This window comes from Mchenga conophoros, linkage group LG14, assembly GCF_057382185.1.
Source record: "Mchenga conophoros isolate Kocher_MC1m ecotype Shallow Benthic linkage group LG14, M_conophoros_male_GT1.1, whole genome shotgun sequence".
NCBI classification, from domain to species: Eukaryota; Metazoa; Chordata; class Actinopteri; order Cichliformes; family Cichlidae; genus Mchenga; species Mchenga conophoros.
In genome coordinates this window covers 12,237,541-12,260,141 of record NC_140539.1, presented here as the reverse complement: position 1 = coordinate 12,260,141, position 22,601 = coordinate 12,237,541, and the positions used below count along the sequence as shown (strand labels likewise).

Genomic DNA, 22,601 nt, shown 5'->3' with positions numbered 1-22,601 from the left:
CGAGGCGCACCAGCACAAAAATTAGGCGCACTCAGATTTTTCAACCGCATCGCTTAACACCGCAGTTTTACATGTGCACTTTTTTGGGGGGGAATTGCAGTCCATACAGATAATATTCATTTCTAAATTATAAACTAACAATCTTGTGCTTAAAGTGCTTTGTCAATATTGTAGAAAATGTTAAACTTAATCATCATCTCGGCCTCCTCTGACGACCTATTTGCTGTTGCATGCTGCTGAAAGGCAGTGGGGAGAGGGGACACTTGGGCAGTGCATTTATTGCAGCATATAATGTGTTTTCTGGATACACTGTGCTTTTGCAGCATTCAAAGATTGATGGCACTGTGTCAGAGCACTGGCTATGAATTTCAGACGGATCAGGCTTTAACTTAACAAAAAAAGTTATCAATAGTTATTTTCATCTTTTCTTATTACCCACGGCTACATCCACTTCTGTCGGGCCTAGGCTGCTCACTAGGGCTGGGTATCATCACTGATTTCTATAATCCATTCGATTCCAGTTCTCAAAGTCCTGATTTGATTCAATTTAGCCTCAGACAGTCAGAAATATTATAATTCTGATCATTTATCAGTACGGATACATGTCAGACTTCATCAGAATTGTGAACATCACAGCAGATGCCTTTGTGTCAAAGTAACTGAGAATAAACACAGAAAAACATGAAGGAGATTTTTCTGGCCTTATAGCAGATAATCTTAAAAATATTCTGCAATATTCTGCAATTTTGCATAATTTCAAAAAGTTTAAATTACTTCAGTATTGAACAACAGAAAAAAATTGCCTTTCTTGTCCAAGGTCATTTAAGTGAAAAAAAGAAAAGAAAAAGACAGCGGCCGACAGCGCTGTAAACAACTGTAGACTGGTGGGTAATAAGCAAATGAATAATGCAGAAAACAGAGATTTGAGACGGGAAACTGTTCTTGAAGTACAGGGAGAGAGAGAGAGCAAGCTGTGCATTAGGTGTGATTTTTATCATGGTGGAAGCAAAACAGCAAAACTCAGAGTGAATTCATGATGACAATGTGAAGCGCAGTTTGCTGCTTCTTTTGCTGCTGGCTCGGTGAATTTGGTTGGAGAGAGACAAAACCTGCAGCTCAGCTAGCGCAAAAAGACGTAAACACAGAGCAGACCTGACGCATCAGAATCGCTGAGCTCCGACAGCGTGTCCGTCTACAGGCCGTCGGGTGAGAAAGCCGAGAAAGACAAAGCTGATTCTGATGCGTCGGGTCCGCTCTGTGTTTACGTCTTTGTGTGGAATCCGTGTACCTGCTCTCATTTGCTGTTTGGTGGTTGTTGAAATAGTTTTGTGAGCTTTAATCTGAGAATCTGGCGTTTCTGGCAAAACACAGTTATATTTAAAAGTCAATTCAGGATTTATCTGCTGCAACCGGTTGGGGTGAGAGAAGGAAGACAGGATAAAGACATGCTGTGGGAGACAGAGATTAATAACAGATATGATTCAATGCAGAGAGGTCTATTAACACATAGAGAGTGAGAAAGGTGACTGGAAAGGAAAAACTCCAATGCATCATGGGAATCCCCGGCAGCCTACGTCTATTGCAGCATAACTAAGGGAGAATTCAGAGTCACCTGGTCCAGCCCTAACTATATGCTTTAGCAAAAAGGAAAGTTTTAAGCCTAATCTTGAAAGTAGAGATAGTGTCTGTCTCCCTAATCCAAACTGGAAGCTGGTTCCACAGAAGAGGGGCCTGAAAACTGAAGGCTCTGCCTCCCATTCTACTTTTAAATACTCTAGGAACAACAAGTAGGCCTGCAGAGCGAGAGCGAAGTGCTCTAATAGGGTGATATGGTACTACAAGGTCATTATGATAAGATGGGGCCTGATTATTTAAGACCTTGTATGTGAGGAGCACATACAAGGTCAGTTCTGGATTTAACAGGAAGCCAATGAAGGGAAGCCAAAACAGGAGAAATCTGCTCTCTCTTTCTAGTCCCTGTCAGTACTCTTGCTGCAGCAGTTTGGATTAGCTGAAGGCTTTTCAGCGAGTTTTTTGGACATCCTGATAATAACGAATTGCAGTTGTCCAGCCTGGAAGTAATAAATGCATGAACTAGTTTTTCAGCGTCACTCTGAGACAGGATATTTCTAACTTTAGAGATGTTGCACAAATGCCGCTTTGCCGTAGCCACAGTCGCCCCGCAAATGAGACACACGCATGAATTTTTTCACAGTGGTAAAAAAGAACTCTTCCTCCCATTCACTGTGAAAATGATATATTTTCTTTCTTTTTTCCGCCATGTTTTCCTCATCTTTTCACCTTTGCTGGTCTTCACAACAACTGTTTCCGTGGAGACCAGCTAGCGTTGATCTAATATTTAATAATAAACATTTTATATATATATATATATATATATATATATATATATATATATAATCTCTGACAAATTGACCCCAATGCAATTTTGATTTTAAAAAAAATAGCAAGAAAAAATAAAAATAGATGCAGCTATCTGGCAAGTTGTTATGGTGAGCTATTTTTAGAACAGGCCCGCGGGCGACTCATGTAGTCCTTGCAGGCGACCTGGTGCCCGCAGGCACCGTGTTGGTGACCCCTGACCTACAGCATGTTCTAATCGCTCTAATAGGATTTATGGTCAACAGTATCGAACCACCAACGTTCTGCCCCCACTGCTTTCCAACATAAAATGACTATGGATTTCTATTCTTTTAAAGAAACTGAAAATAAATACATATATTAATGAAACAAGTCCCATAACACGTGTTTTACACAGAATATCCCACTCTGGGATCCCACAGTAACACCAGCATAGAAGAAATGGCTTTGATTTTGCCACCCTATTTGATTTCCATGCCACCCTCTTTCTGTAGACAGGATGTGTGAAACAGGAGTGTATGAACACACACACACAGTGTTGAAAGTGCTATGTTGGGTGGGTGTATCGGGGAGTGCGAGTGTACAGAATGAGTATGACTGTATGAAAACTAGAGTGCTGTTAAAATGTTTTGACTGTGGTGCACTTTTTTTCCTGCAACATTTTCTCCCTCTGCTGTTCACTAAAGCTGAGAACAACTCTAAAGGTAATTCGCTGTGGTGCTCCTTCAAACCAACAGATCAAACAACAGAACAAACTCTTATAACCTTCCCTGACCTCATATAGACAGATATTTATCAGGAAAGAAAATTTAAAGCAAGCCAATAGGTACCTGTCTTATCTGTTGAAATGTGCAAAAATATTACAGTTTCTTTTGTTATTTAAAAAAAAAAACTCCATCAGTTACACATATTGATGTTAACTATTCTCCCAGAGTCGGGGGTGGGGGGGGGGGGGGGTGGGGGTGGGGGGGTGTAATTTATGAAGGTAGTTCAAAAAGACTTTATCACCTCAACTGTATTGGTAAAATAATGCATACCAATAATCAATACTGTCAGTAGATTCTTTCCAGCTTTTGATCAGCACCATGGACAGCAACCACAGTCAGAGGTCAGGGGAATGGACACATTTACTCACACCATCGTCTTCCACTAGGATGCCACGAGCCCTAAACAGATTTAATCTTGGTAACATAACAGAAAGACAATTGTAATGTTGATAAGCATGAAAGAGAAGAGAGAAGCCCATTAGACGCAGGTCCTCACAGATAGAATGAAAGGGAGTGATAATACACACACACACACACACACACACACACACACACACACACACACACACTAGGAGTGAAGATTTCAACATACAAGTGGTAACAAAGTTTCGCTCCTTTACAAAAAAAAAACCACTCACTCTTTTGTTCAGCAAAACATTGGCAATCTTCCTCTTTTGAGCATCTGTTCTTTCTCCTTTGACTCACTAAACAAAATTTAAAATGCAGCTGTGCTAACTAGCTCCTAGCTGATAAACAAATTGCTTCATAGATGATACCAGCAGTCAAATATGTCAAGTACACTGTCAAGAGGACACATCCTCCAAAGTAAAGAAGTATTTGTACTTTGTTAATTCCCACCTCTGGTAACATGTTTCTCTCAATCACAACACTTACATTATCTAAAATTAAATAAATAAACAGATAATAGTAATAATAAGAAGAAGAAGATGAAGAAGAAGAATATTCAAACTCGTTTTTTCTGGGTTTTAATGATAAGATACTAATAATATACCCATCGTGGAAAAAAAAAGACTGATCGGATTAAAGGGGTGTGACTTGAATGAAAACTGTGATGATGGTTACAGATTGACAGAAACTGTAACATAAAGCTCCTCACACCTGTGCTCTCAGTAGCGGTCCTAGCTTGTTTGGTGCCCTGGGTGTACAATCCCTCTGCCTTTTTTCTAAACTGAGGACCTGATGGCTTTGACCTTTTCTTGTCCATCTTCTATCAGTAATTTTGGACTCCAGTATCAACACTGAACCCCACAACATAGACTAACAGACTAATAGACCCACACCTTGTATAGTTTTTTTCTTTCACACGACCCAGGAAAATAATTAATACATAATGGGCTTGGATTGACAATGTTATGAATGAAATGTTCACTATTTGGAAGCAGCCTCCCCTTTCCACAGGTTGTGTGTGAGACTTCAGCACAGAAGCAGCAGCAAGCATGCGCACCGAGGGCTCTCGCGCTCACTTTTCGAGTATAAGTGTGGGATAGAATTTAGAAAACACATCGGTGCAAATTACAAGTCTATATCATGATGTCTTCAGTTTTTGTGTTTGTTGTAGGCTGTCAACATTAACAGGCTAACGCTGTCATCACGATTAAATTTTTTTTTTAACGCAATCAACCCATCTGGAGCGCAGAATGGACAAATTTTGGACAAACTGCCCAAAATCCGTTGCCAGAGACATTTCAGGGATTTTGAGTCATTGTGTGCCAGTTGACAGCCCTAGTTTGTTGGGTTGTTTTTATTTTGTTTTATTTTGGGAGCTGGCTATTAGATGCCGCTCCAGTCAGCCAGAGAATGCCTCGCCGCCCCGCCCCCCTCCTCCCTGTGTGGCAAGCAGCAGGCACGAGTGTGCCAGCAACTTTTTTTGCCGATGCATGATGCCGCCCACTCTGGAAAACCGCCAATGTTGCGCATACCTAAAAACGCCTCTGTAGTGATGGAATTTCTGTCTCTTTTTAGAGAACCGGCTCTTTTGGCTCCCAACCGACTCTTCAGATTGTTTTGTTGCTTTAATTAATTTATTATTACAATATAAAATTATACACAAAAGGAATTACTAATGTAAAAAAAAAACAACGTGGTTTTATCTGTATATGTTTATATATAAATATGCCCCTAGAGACAAAGCACGTACAAACTCCAAAGCATGTACAAACTCCAAAACTCCATTTACTAGGTAACAAAAGCTCAACACTGCCCCTAACATCCTGTTGTGTTTTGGAGTTTGTACGTGCTTCGGAGCTTTTACGTGTTTTGGAGTTTGAACGTGCTTCGGCGTTTGTATGTGTTTTGGATTTTGTTTGATTTTGCTTTGTCTGTAGGGGCCAACGTAAATAAACTTTTATTTATTTATTTCACATAAAATGTAATAAATAAATCATATAATACAAAAACCAACTATTTACATTTCAACTTTTAACTATTTACATTTTCAGCTGTTTCCTTTTAAACAAATTTAAAATGAAACAACACAAAACACTGCAAACCACAACACAATTAAATATAAATTAAAATATGAAAACAAAAAGAAGATGCACATTATCTGTCATATAGGCCTGCATGAATAAACTTTTTGAATCCTTTATCATCTGCAACTGAAAATAGTTGTGGATGATCACTATACCTTTCTAATGTGACGTTGTTGTCCCTGGCTCTCTTTCTCTCCTGTGGTCAAAGGAGCTTGCAAAGAAACGCGTCTGAACTTCTTTAAGTTGCTTGAAGACGTCTCACCTCTCATCCGAGAAGCTTCTTCAGTTCTAAGGTCAAATGGTAGAGAGTCTCAGATTTAAACCCAGTGGAGTATCCCCCCAAAGAGGGACACTCCCACTGTATCCCCCCAAAGAGGGACACTCCCACTGGGTTTAAATCTGGGACTCTCCGCCATTTGACCTTAGAACTGAAGAAGCTTCTCGGATGAGAGGTGAAACGTCTTCAAGCAACATAAAGGAGTCCAGACGCTTTTCTTTGCAAGCTCCTTTGACTACAATGACCTGGATGACTGAGAACCTTCACAGACATAGGTCGTGTCCAAATTCATGGGCTGCATCCTCCTGAGGACCCGGCCTTCACGGTCTACGTGGGCCGGGTCCTCAGAAGGTCGGGTAGGCCGGAAGTAAATGGCAGTGGAATTGGACGGTCTAGCCTTCTGATTAGCGTCACCGCTGTCTCTGTGAAGTTTAATAAACTCAGCCGTCTGCTCCTTGCTATCTAAAATATAACAGGACACTGGCGTAAATTCTCGACTGTCTCATACTTCTGTTTAATCAGTTTTCTGTTTGACGTTTAGTCAGCTGTGTAAAAACCAAGGAGGAACCCACCCGGGGGATTGATAAAGTTTTATTTTATCTAATCTAATCTAATAACTTTAATCTCAGCCAAACCGATTTACTCACGAACAAACAAAACACTGAAAAAAGCCCAATAATAATATTTTTAGGTTGTCTAAGTGACTTATATATTACGTTTAACCCGAGCAGCGAAAGTCCGCGGTGATCTGAAAATGATGTGCCGGGAGTTGTGCCGTTCTCGGCCGCATCAGTAACACTCGAGCTCCCGGCTAGCTATCGAGCTGGTGGGTAGCAGACATCTCCGAAAACGTCGAAGCACTTTTGCAAATATGCGATATCTGATAAACCGAGCAGATATTTGATGTTTACAGAGCTACTTTCTCGCCTGAAAATATGTTAAAAGTTTATTTTGTGACCCAGAAAGATTAGTATGAGTAATTTTAAAACTTAGTAGCGGCCGCCATTGTTGGAAACTGGAGTTTGGCTGGGCCGCGCTATGAATTCTGGGATATGGTAGGCCACGAAGGACACACCCGACCCATCCTTCAAATTCAGGGAAAAGGAGGACGCATTTGTCGGCTGCATTCGGAGGAGTCTACGAATTTGGACAGCCTTTGGCGCGTCACTGTGACGGTATCGGTCTACAAATGCGTCCTCAGGAGGATGCAGCCCATAAATTTGGACAATATTCTCTCCTGTGCTATTGCCGCCCCTCCCCCCTCTTCCCAGCGCAAAGCACAAGGGTCGCATGCGGAGGGAAGTGGAAAAAAGTGCCAGAGAGCGGGTGAGAGAAGGAAGAAAAAAAACAGGACTCCCAATAAGGATCCGGCTCGCGTCGTTCACTTCAAAGAATCGGCTCTTATAGCCGTTTCGTTCGCGACCGACACATCACTACGCCACTGGGTGCTCTCGTACAAGAAAATCGAGCATACCCGGTGGCAGTCTTGTTTCAGTTAGGTCAGTGTTGTTAGCGAAAACATTACGTGTTTTAACACCATTCTTCACGTATTTAGAGGAGGGGGCTGCAGTAAAACTGTACCGGAAACATCAGTACATTCTTTGAGGTAAGTCTGTCCGTTATTTAAGCAGCTGGACTGACAGGAAAACCTGAAAGCTTATCGCTGTCATGTGGGTGCTGTCACACAGAATCATGCACGGTTTATGTGTGTCTACAGTCATGCAGTGGAGAAAGTCCACAGGATTATACAACAGACAACAGTTTAATGTGAAAGTGAAAGTCACAGTCAGAGGGACGCTTGGCTGGTTATAATAATAAACAAGACTGCAACAAAACCCGAGGCCTGTACAAAAACTCTGATTAATGCGTCAGCGAGCTGTTCCCGACAGTGACTCTCCTTTTAGCTGCTTACATCACCAAAGTAACTTGTACTCAAAACATAAATCGGTCAGGAGCAATTTGTGTTACGAGTTTCGGTTAAAAATCGACCAGAAGCGCCATGTTTACAGTGATTCCTTTATTTGATGAAGGTTTATTTTAGGCACAGAGCCTAAAAAAGAAAGTAGTTAACGGAGAACGTTTATTCCCACGGTCGACATACCCGTTCTCTCTGACTGCGGCTATATGTTTTGAATGTTCCGTATTTGTAAAGTGTAAAAGTTTCAGTATTAAGTGTTCTTGTTTTACAGGTAAGATAATGGATTGCTGTGGTCTGCTAACTCTTCAGAAGGAACCAGGTACTGATGGAAAAGAAGTTAATTAAAACAACTTCAAATGTAGATTTTGTTGTTGTTGTAATGGCACATAATAATACCCTGATGTATGGTTTGTATTTATTCTAATATTATTTTTCTATCAGTTCCTCTGAAGAGCATTGAGGTGGAGCTGGAGGTGAGGGACCATGTGGCTACAGTGGTCTCCACTCTGAACTACGAGAACAAGGAGGACAAACCATTAGAGGCTGTTTTTGTCTTCCCTCTGCCTGGAGATGCTGCTGTCTGTCATTTCAGCGCTCAGATTGGACAGACGCAGATTGTAGCTGAGGTGAAGGAGAAACAGAAGGTGAGCTGGACAGTAAATATAACCTGATTATAAGTGAGCTTCAAAATAAACACAGTGAATGTCACTGACATGTGTCACCTGTGCTTCAGGCTCGTGAGGAGTATGATGATGCTCTGAGCTCCGGTCAGCAGGCCTTCCTATTGGAGGAGAGTGATCAGAGTCCAGATATATTCTCTCTGCGTGTGGGCAGTCTGCCTCCAGGAGAGAGCGCCTCCATCAGGTTGGAGTACGTCACTGAGCTGGCTGTGCAGGCTGACGATGGTCTGAGGTTCTGTCTGCCTGGTGTGCTCAACCCTCGATACCAACCTCAGGGTAGGACAACTTCAGAATACTTGGACCAGAAATGCTTCAACTATATCAGTGAAAGTCTTGAACCACCTTCCAACCTTCACACCACTGACAGAACACAAAAAAAACCATCTTCCAACTTTGCCAGTTACTGTAAGGTGTGAACACAGAACCAGATATGAAACTGTTGCCACATACAGGAAAACACATACAGTGCGAAAAATCTGGAAGATAATTAGGTCAAGTTTCAACTTGATTTTCTGCAAGAAAAAGGATTCACTTCTCATCACATTGTGATTACCAAATATAAAAAGCTGTGAAAAAGAAATGTTCCAGTCCAGTGAAAAGCTTTAGTGCATCCTCAGAGAAATTACAAAAAGCCCAAAAGCTGTATCTCAGATTCTACAGGCCTCAGCTAGCATATCAAATGTTAGATTTCGAGGTATTAGAATAAGACTGAACAAGTGTGGCTTAGTTTTTAGGGGTTGCAGGAGAAAACTTCTTTTCTCAAAAAGACATTGGCAGCATGTTTTCAAAGTTGCACCTGAACCAATCACAAGACTTCTTGAAAGATGACAAACAAACCCAAAACTGGAGATATTTGACTGATTGACCATCACAGTCAGAGAAAACCAAACCAATCAGCACAAACACCTCATAAAACCTTGTTGGAACTGGTGTGTTTAGTTTTGACAGGACTGCATTTGTCAGATTATAATTTTTTTTGGAAGTAGGTTGATGCAGTGTGCAAACACAGACTCTCCCTCTCGTCATGATTTTATATCAGTAAATGGTTTTAACTGAGTGTGTTTATATGGAGTTTCCCTTATTTTTTCCAAAAGTTAGATAGTAAACAGGTTTATATACTTAACACTATTTAATTCTCGCTGACATTAAATTTTATATCACCCTAACAGATTTTTTGTTTTTTCTGAAGAAGGAATAGGCAAAAAATGATGTTTGTGTTTTGTTACCGATATGGTTCATTATTCCATCCGTAGGTCATAAAAGTCAAGTTATTCCTTTTCTGTCACTTTTTCATTGTTTTGAATTAAAACAGCTGTAAAGTAGTTTTGTTTATATTGAGCAAAATGCTTATTTTCCTCATTTTATCTGTACTACCATGTGAACCAGAGAGTCTTTACAGCCTAAATTATTTGATTGTATTATACCTCATTAATTACAGCATATTTTACCTGATGCTGTGTGCAGGTAGTGAAGGTGCAGGTGTCCAGGTGACTTCTGTTCCAGCCTCTCTGGTGCCCTACAGTCTGTCTTTTTCTGCCCGAGTGTCCTCTCCTCGTCCAGTCTCTAAAGTAGAGTCCAACTGCTCCCTGGACCCTCTGCAGTACCTCAACACTGATCAAACCCAGGCCACGGTAGGTAGAGTGCTGATGTGTCTGCTGTGTGTGGTTGTTACTTGTTACTGATGAATAAATATGAATGTGTTTGTGGTGTGCAGGTCAAGCTGGCTGCAGGACACAAGTTTGACAGAGATGTTGAACTGCTGATTTATTACAAAGACGCCCACCAGCCCACTGCTGTGGTGGAGGCAGGACAGGCCTCTGCTGAGCCGGGTGAGAGCAAATGAGAGAAGTCATTAGTTTGCAAATAAAAATTGTTCTTCTTCAACCTAAAAGTTAATTGTGTTGGAGCTATTATGAAATGTAAACTTGACATTTTTCTGTCCTTTTCATGTGTTTCAGGCTCTCTGATGGGTGATCCAGTGGTGATGGTGAGTCTGTACCCTGAGTTCCCCCAGTCTGTGATGTCTTCAAAGGCTTCATGTGGAGAGTTTGTGTTCTTAGTGGATCGATCTGGAAGTATGGACTGTGCTACGAATAACACTGAGCAGCAGGAAACTCGGATCAGCAGTGCCAAGGTATTTATGATGTGGTGTTAGTGTTACAAAATATTTCCTTAAATTGTTCCTCTCACACAGTGGCCTCACCATCTTTTCTCTCTTCCCTGAAGGACACTCTGCTGCTCCTGTTGAAGAGCTTACCAATGGGCTGCTATTTCAACATTTACAGTTTTGGGTCCAGTTATGAACACATCTTCCCGTCAGTTGTATTCATATGATCTCAGTGATATCACTTTTCTGTCACTTTTTACTGTAAATGTGTCATGCGTTGTAGTAGGACTCAGGCGCAGAGCAGAGTTCAGTGGAAACAACGTTTATTTAAGTCACCAGGTGCAGATATATACAGTGAGGTGATAGTGGGGGTCCTGGGTCCAAAAGGGAAGTCCGGGAAGGGAATCACATACACGCTAGCTCCTCTTCTTTACAAAGGTTCAAACAACGGGTTGGTCACAGGTCCGGGGAAACTGTGCACAGGAGAGAGTGAGGTTACGCAGAGATCACAGCAAGTTCACAGAGCTTAAAGATACAAGGCTGAGGTTCACTGACTTGTCTAGCACAATCATCCAGCGATAAGGCTGTCTGCGTCCTGGCCTTAAGAGTCCAACCCATAATTAGAGCCTGACGAGAAGCAGGTTTGTGTGCCAAGGGCGGGAGCCTGCAGTGAGCTCCTCCCTGACGGGAAGGAGAGAGGAGAATGTAAACAAAAACACATGTGGCCTTGTGGAGCCGGCCGGGCAGACATGGGGACCATGACAAAATGTGTGATAAGATATCTTCCCTGCTGTTAGTCAACATGTTGCCTTTGGATGATTCTGCAAAACTCCAGGTTATGTTTGATCTCACTTGTGTGTTTCTCATGGCAGTAAGAGTGTAGAGTATGGTGAGAAGACCATGGAGGAGGCTCTGAAGAAAGTTGAGCAGATGGAGGCTGATCTTGGAGGAACAGAAATCCTGGAGCCCCTCAAACATATTTACAGCCAGCCCTGCATTCCCACTCAGCCTAGACAGGTAACACACACACACACACACACACACACACACACACACACACACACACACACACACACACACACCTTGATGTCATCCTTTTGTCCTTCCTTTTTTCTCATTCATTACTCCAACATGTAAGTTGACCATGAACCAAGCCCTGTATCAGTCGTAACATATCTCATATAATCTGCTAATTATACATGAGTTGATCTGTTGAGTGGTTCCTACTGTTCCTCTCACTCTTGCTTAAAGCTTCTTCTCTTTTTTTTACTGGTTAAAACAGTTTACTGACCGCATACTTGATTACATATCAGAGAGTTGTGTTTCAGGCCGTGTAGATGAAAAACTGTGTGTAAACTCTCCTCTCCAGCTGTTTGTCTTTACTGATGGAGAGGTGGGGAACACCAAAGAAGTGATCGATCTGGTGAAGAAGAATTCAGGCTCCCACAGGTAAAACAAGAAAAAGATGATGACATGTGCTGTGTACCAAACCTGTATGTTTTAAAAACAGATGTTGTATTGCAGGTGTTTCTCTTTTGGGATTGGGGAAGGGGCCAGCTCTGCTCTCATCAATGGGATGGCCAAGGAAGGAGGAGGTCACGCTCAGTTCATCACAGGGACTGACAGGATGCAACCAAAAGTAAGACAATGACTCATAACAATTACAGTAAAAAAAAAAAATGTGTTTTTAGTTTGTTTTATTTGTTTTTAGTTTGGATGGAAGATATGATTTTGGTTTTTATACTCATCAGGTGATGCAGTCGCTGCGATTTGCTCTGCAGCCAGCTGTGGAAGATGTTTCTGTTACATGGGATTTACCAAAGGGATCAACTGTCACCGTCCTCTCTCCACCAATCACAACCATTTTCCAGGGTAAAAGGTCACTGATTTATGCACAGCTTACTGGACAGGTAGGAACAGCATCTTCTCACAGTGAACAATCTCTGTGTTTATGCTTGTCATGTTTTGAAATAAAATGAAATTGGTTTGACACTGTAATTCTGTGTCAGAGCTCAGAGGCAGCAGAGGGCTGTGTGACGGTGAAGTACAGCCTGGCAGGTCATCCCTCTGAGAACCAGCTGCACTTCAGTCTCAGACCTGCAGAGGACACTGGGTAAATGAGCTGTTAATCCACTGGTACAATTACATACTGTATTTACTTTACAAAAGCTTACTTTTTATGTCTGTATGATCTAAAAAATATTGGTCATTGTGACCATGTCACCATACCAATATTTTCTCTTGTCTGTAGCTTAATAGTCCACAGGTTAGCTGCTCGGACTCTTATTTGCTTGCTAGAGATGGAAGCAGAAAACAATGAGGAAAAAGAAGAAGTAAAGAAGAAGGTGGTGCAGCTGAGTGTCCAATCAGGAGTGAGCAGTTCTTTCACTGCTTTCATTGCTGTCAATAAAGACAACAACAAGGAGATTCAAGGACCTCTTCTGCACCGAGATATTCCAAGTAACAAGAATAATTAGCAATCCTATCTACTTCATATTGTTCTTGGGGCATTCTTATCTTATCTTATCTTATCTTATCTTATCTTATCTTATCTTATCTTATCTTATCTTATCTTATCTTATCTTATCTTATTAGTGGCTGGTCTAATGGGATTTGCTGCTACCCCTTGCTGTCTAAGATCTTCACTTGGTGAGTACAAGGTTTGTTACCTTTGCAAACACAGTGTGAGTACTTCTACAAACACAGGTGTGTGTTTGTGTGTGTGTGAAAAAGAATAATTAGTTATAAGAACAAATTGGAGACTATTAAATACATATGACTCAAACCACTTCAATGCACTTTTTTAAATACCTTTTGTATACAATAATACAAACAAAATGAGAGAACTTCGACAATCATACGACCCCTATGAGCAAGCGCTTTGGTGACTGGGAGGAAAAACTCCCTTTTAAAAGTAAAAGTGCGCACGCACACGCTGACACACAAAATATATAAAGAATTCACCTATTGCCCCTGCGGAGAGTCTGTCCTTCAAGCTCACATCCTCTTCCAGAGGCCTGGGAGCTTGAAAGTAACGTATTTTTCAGACCATTAGGCGAACTGGATTATAAGATGCATTAAGCACTGAAGTTTGGTCCGTTTTCAGCGTCCTGTCATTTGACTGCATTTGTCCCTAACCCTCACTTTAACTTTTATCAAGTAGACAAAAGTTAGTGTTCATCCTCCAGCTTCACTGTGTTTATGTTATGCTAACATAGCTGTGTCGCTAGCAATCACTTAGCACATCATTATCTACCAGCTAGCCCAACTTCAGTAACCGTACAAAAGTTATTGCTGTTTAGTTTTCTGTCTTCATTTATGTTAGAACTGATAGCAAAGCTGTACGTTTTAATTTTTTCAGAAATTTCATGAATTCTGTTTTCATGGATGCCTGGGTGTTAAACTTAATTGTTACACCTGGAAAAGCAGCAACGCTGATCATTTTATTAAGAATGAAAGCGTTCAGGCAGTTTTTAGCTCTCAGTGATGCTGCAATCTTCGTTTGACTTTGGGACCTGAAGCGGACAGAGTTTTGGACCCAGATTACTCCGCGAGGCTCCTGAGTAGGCAGCCGTAATACTCCGACAATCCATCAAGCAGTGCGGCTTTGTAGGTTACCAATGTCGCACGAAGACATTTTTGACTGATTTTTGAGCCGTGTACAATCAGTTCAAGGTCGGTAAGCACAACCAGAATTCATACATAAGGCACACTGCCGATTTTTGAGAGAAATTAAAAGATTTTAAGTGCGCGTTAGATTGCGGAAAATACGGTAAAGTTCACTGGATGAAGCGTTTTCAGTGGGAGTAATGTTTGATCACTCATCCAAGTGACTTCTTCAGTCTGGGGTGGGTTTTTGTTTTCTGGTAGTTAGTTTTGGGATTGCTGACACACACCGAGTTAGTCTGAGTTATATAACGTCAGATGATTTGCTCATGCTGACAAATTCTCGTCAGACAAGTAAAATGAGATCCCACATCAGTTAAGCGTTTACTAAATTTTGCATGCAATGAAAGAAAAATGTTTACTTGTGTTTTCATTGGGAGTAGAATTATAAGTGTGTGTGCTCACTGTTGCATTTCCTTTGAAAAAGCAGGTCTCGATTACTATTGTGCAATGGATGACTCTGAAGGTATTTGTTTTGACTTCTTTGCTTTAAATGGACACACTTGAATATGTACTGATTCTTTTCCAAGTGTAATTTTGATTTTTCTACTATTAATTTTAACTTTCAAAATTTTAAAATACAGAGGTTTACATTTTGTTAAGTGTTGAGCATGCTACTACATTCAGTGTGCAATGAGGGGAAAAATGTATTGATTTTGATTACAACTTCAAGTGTGTGTGCTCAGTGTTGAATTTCCTTTGAAAAAGCAGATTGTGAGGAGTATTATGGAAACCCTCTAGAATTCGAAGACACGTCCTGTTACAGAGGTATCTGTTTTGACTTCTTTGCTTTAGATAGACACGTTTATCTTTAGTTGGACATCAAAAGTCATCTAGACCTTAATATCTTTAAGTCATTCCTGTAGTTTAATTAGTTTGTGTATTTTTTTGTGTGACTTCTTTGCTTTAAATGGACACACTTGAATATGTACTGATTCTTTTCCAAGTGTAATTTCGATTTTTCTACTATTAATTTTAACTTTCAAAATTTTAATAAAGAAGCATTTACATTTAGTTTTAATTAAATGTTAAGCATGCTACTGCATTTAGTCTGCAATGAAGGTAAATGTTTTAATTTTGATTACAACTTCAAGTGTGTGTGCTCAGTGTTGCATTTCCTTTGAAGAAGGAGGTGTCGAGCACTACTGTGCAATGGATGACTCTGAAGGTATTTGTTTTGACTTCTTTGCTTTAAATGGATAAGTATAATTTTGATTTTTCTACTATTAATATTAACTTTCAAAATTTTAAAATACAGAGGTTTACATTTTGTTAAGTGTTGAACATGCTACTACATTCAGTGTGCAATGAGGGTAAAAATGTATTAATTTTGATTACAACTTCAAGTGTGTGTGCTCAGTGTTGAATTTCCTTTGAAAAAGCAGATTCTGATGTGGATTATGTAAACCTTCCAGAATTCGAAGACGAGTGCTATTACGGAGGTATCTGTTTTGACTTCTTTGTTTTAGATAGACACGTTTATCTTTAGTTGGACATCAAAAGTCATCTAGACCTTAATATCTTTAAGACATTCCTGTAGTTTAATTCGTTTTAATTCGTTTTGTATCATCTGGTTTCATGGGCTGAGAGTCATCTGCAAAGCAATGCAAAAGAGTTCAGTGTTTTCTAATAATACTGCCTAAACAGGTGTAACATAAGAAGTATTGGTCCTAGTACAGAACCTGGTGAAATTTATAAAATACCTTTTGTATACAGTAATACAAAAAAGAGAGAAATCCAACAATCATATGACCCCCTATGAGCAAGCGCTTTGGTGACTGTGGGAAGGAAAAACTCCCTCCTGGCTGTGACAGGTTGGGATGAGGGTAGGAAGACAGGACAAAGACACACTGTGGAAGAGAGCCAGAGAGGAAGAATAATGCAGAGAGGTGTATAAACACATAGGGAGTGAAGAAGGTGACTGAAGAAGAATTACTCAATGCACCATGGGAATCTCCCGGCAGTCTAGGCATAATGCAGCATAAATAAGGAAGGAATTAGGGTCACCTGATCCAGCCCTATCTATATGCTTTATCAAGAATAATAGGGCTGGGTATCGTCACTGATTTCTAGAATCGATTCAATTCCGATTCACAAGGTCCCGAATCGATACGATCCACAATTTGATTCGATTCAATTCAATTCGATTTGAATCTGGGAAATTTTGACAGTCAGAAATATTATAATTCAGATCAGTAGATTTACATATTTTTGTATCTATAAAAAGGAAGCTGACACACGCAAGACTTTATCAAAGGTGTGAGCGTCACAGCAGATGCCTTTGTGTCAAAGTAGCTGAACATAAAACACAGAAAAACATGATGGTGATTTTCCTGGCCTGGGATTTTATGAACATATTCTGCAGTACATCAAAAACAAAAGAAAACCATTAATCAACATATAAACGTTACCTCTGACGTTACAGCAGTTTTATTAGAGACACGGCTAAGCGTTTTGCATTTTGCACAATTTTAGAAAGTTTAAATTTGTTCAGTATTGAACGGCAGAAATTAGGTTTTCTCTTCGGAAGTATGTAAAAGGAAAAAAAACCAGCGACCCAGTGCGCTGTAAACAACAGTAGACTTGTGCGTAACAAGCAAGCGAATGATGCAGAAAACAGATTTTTAGACGGGAAACAGTTCTTGAAGAGAGAGAGAGAGAGAGAGAGAGCTGTGCATGAAGTGTGGTGGAAGCAAAACAGCAAAAGTCAGAGGAAATTCATGACGATGTTTTTGTGAAGCTTAGTTTGGATCTTCTTTTGCTGCTGGTTCGGTCAATATTGTTTGGAGAGAGATAAAACTAACAGCTTTAGAATCAGCACAAAAAGGGCGTAAACACAAAGCGCGGACCCGCCGAAACATCAGAATCAGCGAGCTGTCGGCTTTCAGCCCCGACCGTGTCCGTGCCGTCAGGTGAGAAAGGCGACATCTCACTGATTCTGATCCGCGGGTCCACGCTGTGTGTTTACGTCTTTGTGCAGAATCCGTGTTCCTGCTCTCATTTACTGTCTTAGCTGTTTGGTGGTTGTTGAAATTTTCAGGTTTCACCAGAGATTCTGGCATTTCGGGCAAAATAAATTTATATTAAAAAATCGATTCAGGATTTTAATGAATCGATTTCACGTTATCCAAGCCAGAATCAATTTTAATCGATAAATCGATTATAAAAACCCACCCCTAGTTTTTAACATAGTCTTAAAAGTACAGAGGGTGTCTGTCACCCAAATCCAAACTGGGAGCTGGTTCCACAGGAGTTAAACACAAGAACAGCTCAGTCAGAGAGCGGCTGATACGATACTATAAAGTCTTTAATATAAGGTGGAGCTCGATTATTCAACACCTTGTATGTGAGGAAAAAAAGATTGCAACATGTGGATGCTAACCGAATCAATGGAACTATTTTCTTAATTAACTAAACTCTTTTTCTAAAATATTGCTCTGTTAATTCCCCCCAATTAAGATGATTTTATTAACTAAATAGAAGGAGAGTGATCAGCATAAAAAACTTTATGAATGTACTTGTATTTAAATTTCCCCTTTAGCACTGCCGGATGAAGAATTTCCACCTGCTAAGAAGCCACCCAGAGACCCTTTGCTACAGTTAGTCTCCCTCCAGAAGGCGTCTGGCTGCTGGCTGCTTGATCCAGCTCTGGCTGCTGCACTGGGAAAGACCAACGAGGAGGTGGAAAAGTCAAAGCCTGAAAAGGTGGGCTATTAAATAAATAATAACACAGTAATAGTGGGTGTTTGTAACGTATTCATTAAAATGATTTCAAAAGTGAATTTTCAAAATTACACACTCATGTTAACGAACATCTGCATGCTGCCTCACTTAATTTAATATTTAACTACATGACTTCTGATTCTATACGCTAGGCCAGCAGTGAAGTGTGGGCCACCATTCTGGCTCTGATCTGGCTTCATGGTTTCAAGATGGATGCAAAGGACGAGTGGGAGCTTCTGGCTGCAAAGGCTGTGTCATGGCTCAGTGCGCAAAAAGGTAGTAAACACAAAAATAAGCATTCAGTTTGTGATGGCTATACTGAGTTGCTACAGTCGTTAAGATTAATGCTAACTGGTTATTTTGTTTTGTGTGTTCCTTTTTTTTCCAGCACCGTCTGTGACAGAGTGTGTGGAAGCCGGAAATATATTGTTGGGTTGCAGTGTGCAAAAAACTGCCCTTGGCCTCTGAGTTTTTTATAAACTAACAACTTCTTTATGATTCATACACAGAAGCAGATTTACTTCATACTTCATCCACATTGATCTTTGCATCGTCCAACTTTATTATCTAATGTGCCTTATTTTATGCTGCATGTGTCCAAAGTCAGCTTTGTAAGAGTACCAGAGATTATTGCTTTTCTATTCTAACTTTAATGTTACTGTTTGCTTGAAAGCATCAAATATTAAACAAATAACAACACACATGAGTTTGGACCCATCATTCCTTCTAATGAGTCACCATGAAAAAAATAAATAATTAAATTTTAAAATATTTAAAAAGACCAACACACCTGGCCAGTTCTGTCTTTCAACACATTTTTTAATCATGGTTGAGGAAAATATGCAGCTTAAATTCAAAGTCATAGTGAAGCAAAATTCTTCCTTATTCCAATGCATATCTTTCACTTTTTAATTCATGTCATGTAAGTAAACAGCTGGACATAATTTCCACTAACAAATGAGACCTCATCATCAGCCATGTCTCACAGCGAGTGAAATCAAGGCCAGCAGAGGGAATGCATAGCTAGATTTGTTCTGCAGTCATGAGCCATCCATCACATACTCTTAATACAACCACAAACAAACTATAACTTGTTCATCTGAGTAATGGCGGCTACAACAAAGCTATTTTCAAACCTCCATGTTTTACATTTTGAAACCAGGAACCTTTGCCCAGAAGGTAGAAACTGAAACTCACTATGCAACAGGTGTGAGCCATCAAGACAAATCAAACCAGCAAACTGCTGTAACGGTCTGGTGTACAGGGATGCTCTGCTCAGCTGTGGATCAGCCTGCTCAACCACTTAACAATTTGATCGAGTGAGTTTCTGTTTTTTACATTTAAGTATCCAACCAATGACCTTAAATAAAGATCAAACGGATTCAATGAAAGCGCACTAAAATAAACTCATCATGGTTGTATCAATGTGGAAATGAGATCAGAACATGGTTTCTTAACGGAGGGCTGCAGGCCTGGACTGGGACAAAAAAATCAGCCCTGATATTTTAGGTCCAGGCGTTACCATGTTCAGTCCAAAGTGAAAAAAACAAAAAACAGATGTGACACGTGTAATGTGATCATCAGAGAATATGATTTTTATAAAACATTTATTATTATTTTATAAAGTTTTTCTTACACTGTGCTTAGCTCCTTGATGAATGTGTAATCACATGTCTTTGATAAATAAAATATTTAATCTTGGATTTGTGTAATTTGTAGCTATTGAATAAAAGTTAGTCATGTATCCACTGATAAAAACAGATGGCTGAAAGAAATGTTTGATGTAAAAAGGAAACACAGTGTTGTGCTGTTGAACTGTGAGTTTCTAAATTACCAATGTTTAAATGCCGAGAGGAGACTAGCAGCCCTGAGTCTGCATGTAAAACATTAAACTCCATAGCAGTGATACCTGTTCTTACACAGGTATGCCTATTCTTTCTTATGGGACTTTACTGTCCCAATGAAACAAGAAGATCTTGTTTTAAAGTACATTTTTTGCCATCCCGTAATCTCAAGAATGTTTATGTTAGATTCTGTTTTTAATCAGGTTGTGATCTTAGAGTCAATCTCATAGCACTCGGCCTGTGCTTCAAGGATTCTGATAGTTAGTATGACTCCGGGGTTTTGACTCATTTAAGTCGGTGTTTTGCTGGGAGGAGAGAATAGAGGCATGTAAGACTGCAAGTCTGCTTCTTGATCCCAACTCTGGATAGTCATGTTTTTAATATGTGTTTAATAAATTTTATTTAGAAATAAATTTCTAGAAATGACAGCTGCTCCATCTAAGGAATGTTGTCTCTCCTAACAAGACCGGGTTTCCTCTGGAAAGTTTCCCAATTATCTATGAAGCCCACATCGTTTTTTGGACACCACTCAGACAGCCAGCAAGGAGAACATGCGGCTAAATATGTCACTCCTGGTCTGACTGGGGAGGGGACCGGTGAAAACTACAGACTCCAATATTGTTTCCAAAGTTACACACCGATTCAATATTCATTTTGGTGACCTCCAATTGACGTAACTGGGTATCATTACTGCCGATGTGAATTATAATTGTACTGAATTTATGTCACGATCCTGGGTCTTATGACCCAGTGTTTTGAGTTTAGTTTATTTGGATGTTTATATAATTAAGCTCATGAGTTTTTCTAGTTCTTTGTTATTAGATTCCCCTTGTGTCTTCCAACCCCTGTTAAGTCTCCCTTGCCCTTCAGTGTTTCTAGTTTTGCTTCCCTTTCCGTCCAACCTGATTACTTCCAGCTGTGCTCTCCTTCTGTCTCTCATTCCCTCGTTATCCCTCAGTGTATTTAAGCCCTGTGTTTCTCTTTGTCAGTGTCGTAGTCCCCCTCACGGCTGTGTTTCCTTGTGTGTCAGTTTATCCATGTCCCAGTTTAATTTAGTTTAGTTTACCATGCCATTCTGCAATAAAGCAGCTTTTTGAATTTAATTTTGTTGTTGTGAGTTTTGCGTTTGGGTCCTTCTCCTGCCTGTACACAGCTGAAACATGACAATTTACGTTTACCCTTAGCCAGCAGTTTTAAATTTTCCTCAATGTCACCTTCTCCGGCCCCTGGAAGATAATTGACCATGGTTGCTGGTGTCTCTAACTTCTAATGTCTCAGAACAGAATCGCCAATTAAAGAAGTATAAAAGTTACGTTTCCTCAGTTAGAATACACAATTTAATCAATTGGTAATGGAGTAATGCTTAGTTAAAAAGCTGAGTTAAATAAATGTGTGGTGAATAATTGTTTAAATTATGTATCTTCAGTTGCTGCAACTCTGTTATTAGTACATTCAAATGATGATGAATTACCATCACCAACTGGTAGAATATGGAGATGAAGCTCATCAGCTATTATTTGAAATAAAAACTCACAAAGTTTTGATTTTAAACAGAAAAAAAGAATCACTGCTTAACCTTCAATGTTTTTAGGTTTTTACTTCCCATCTCTGCTGATATCAGATATCTGATGTCCACAAAATAATAATATAAAAAGAACATCTGACATCAAGTCAGTATCTGATTGGTGCTCTTATAAAAACCTTTCCCTAAATATTAAAAAACCAAAAGTAGTCATTGCTTTCAGGCGACAGAGAGGGGCGCTCAGGCCACTGGAATCTGGAGGTGAGGAGGATGAGGGGGTGCTTGCTTTATATTTCTGGGAGTTGCCATCAATGAGGTCCTTAAATGGACAACGAATGGTGCTCCTATTATAAAACAGGCACAACAGGGACTTTATTTCCTCAGAATACTGAAGAAGCCCCACCTGTCTGCAAATCTATTAGAGCATTTCTACTCTCAATATAAAGCATCCTGCTCAGCAGCAGACAGCGAAACTCTCTAGAGGGTGATAAAAACTGCTCAGGACTTCACTGGCCAGCCTCTGCCGCCTCTGGAGGACATCCACTGGTCTCTTCCCTCTGCCCCCCTCTAGGCAAATGGCACAGGTTACTGAATTCACCCACTGTACCGACTTCCACAGTCGCTAGAGGCCGGGGATGAAGCCTGCCTATTTGCCTGACGCGCTGTCAACTTTACGCAATAATGCGAGAGGTGGAATTGTTTGTTTGTTTATTAAAGTGCTTTGAGAGTTTACAGAGTAATGTCATCGGCTCCTGATTCAGACTCTTACAACGTCACAGGCTCTAATGTAACAAGGCGAAACATGTTGTGCAGCGGTCAACAAAAAGTACGGCTACCCAGCCCTCCTCTCTGTCAAAATCAAAACCAGTGAATGACAGACTGACAACGCCCATTTATGTCACCGCTAGCACCCACGTGACTCCCATAACAACCAAACAAATAAAAACCCAGTGATCATCAAAATTACAGGCTGTAATCAGCTGATCTGTTGCTCTTTGTGGATGCACACAACTGAATTCAACAAGATGTAAGCAGATATTTCATAAGTTGTCCTAACTGTTTTTCATCTCTATACACTGACAGTACACTGTTTATGGTGTCTTTAGATTAGACAATATACAGTTGGAATTCAAGGAATGAACGTCAGCATCATCAGCTTAATGTCATGGTCGGACGGTCCTGCTTGTGTGTGTGTCTCCCTCTCCTCCCCTCCCCCCCTACTCCAG

The 22,601-nt window shown here is 40.3% G+C and overlaps 1 protein-coding gene across 2 annotated transcripts; it reads left to right on the top strand.

Annotated features, from left to right (window-relative positions):
- The first annotated feature begins 7,246 nt into the window (after positions 1-7,246).
- On the top strand, positions 7,247-18,710 carry LOC146559384 (von Willebrand factor A domain-containing protein 5A-like). Of its 2 annotated transcripts, none has more exons than XM_085245277.1 (22): positions 7,247-7,521; positions 8,105-8,152; positions 8,275-8,477; positions 8,567-8,789; positions 9,978-10,144; positions 10,228-10,342; positions 10,472-10,647; positions 10,740-10,828; positions 11,493-11,637; positions 11,990-12,069; positions 12,145-12,259; positions 12,372-12,530; positions 12,630-12,733; positions 12,872-13,080; positions 13,216-13,269; positions 14,717-14,752; positions 14,998-15,054; positions 15,413-15,454; positions 15,669-15,728; positions 17,828-17,991; positions 18,162-18,285; positions 18,398-18,710. In XM_085245277.1, exons 2-22 carry the CDS (start codon positions 8,113-8,115, stop codon positions 18,475-18,477), a joined length of 2,442 nt encoding a protein of 813 aa, XP_085101403.1. In that variant the 5' UTR covers positions 7,247-7,521; positions 8,105-8,112; the 3' UTR covers positions 18,478-18,710. The 2 variants fall into 2 exon arrangements, with proteins under 2 accessions (XP_085101403.1, XP_085101404.1); XM_085245278.1 differs by having other exon boundaries at positions 7,248-7,521; positions 15,672-15,728.
- The last annotated feature ends 3,891 nt before the right edge of the window (positions 18,711-22,601 follow it).

Bases quoted from the DNA above. Each gene is read 5' to 3' on its own strand.
- LOC146559384 (XM_085245277.1), top strand. From the start codon at position 8,113: ATGGATTGCTGTGGTCTGCTAACTCTTCAGAAGGAACCAG. The intron at 10,829-11,492 runs GTCAGTTGTATT...TTCTCATGGCAG, and splicing joins AGTTATGAACACATCTTCCC to TAAGAGTGTAGAGTATGGTG. The intron at 12,260-12,371 runs GTAAGACAATGA...TATACTCATCAG, and splicing joins CTGACAGGATGCAACCAAAA to GTGATGCAGTCGCTGCGATT.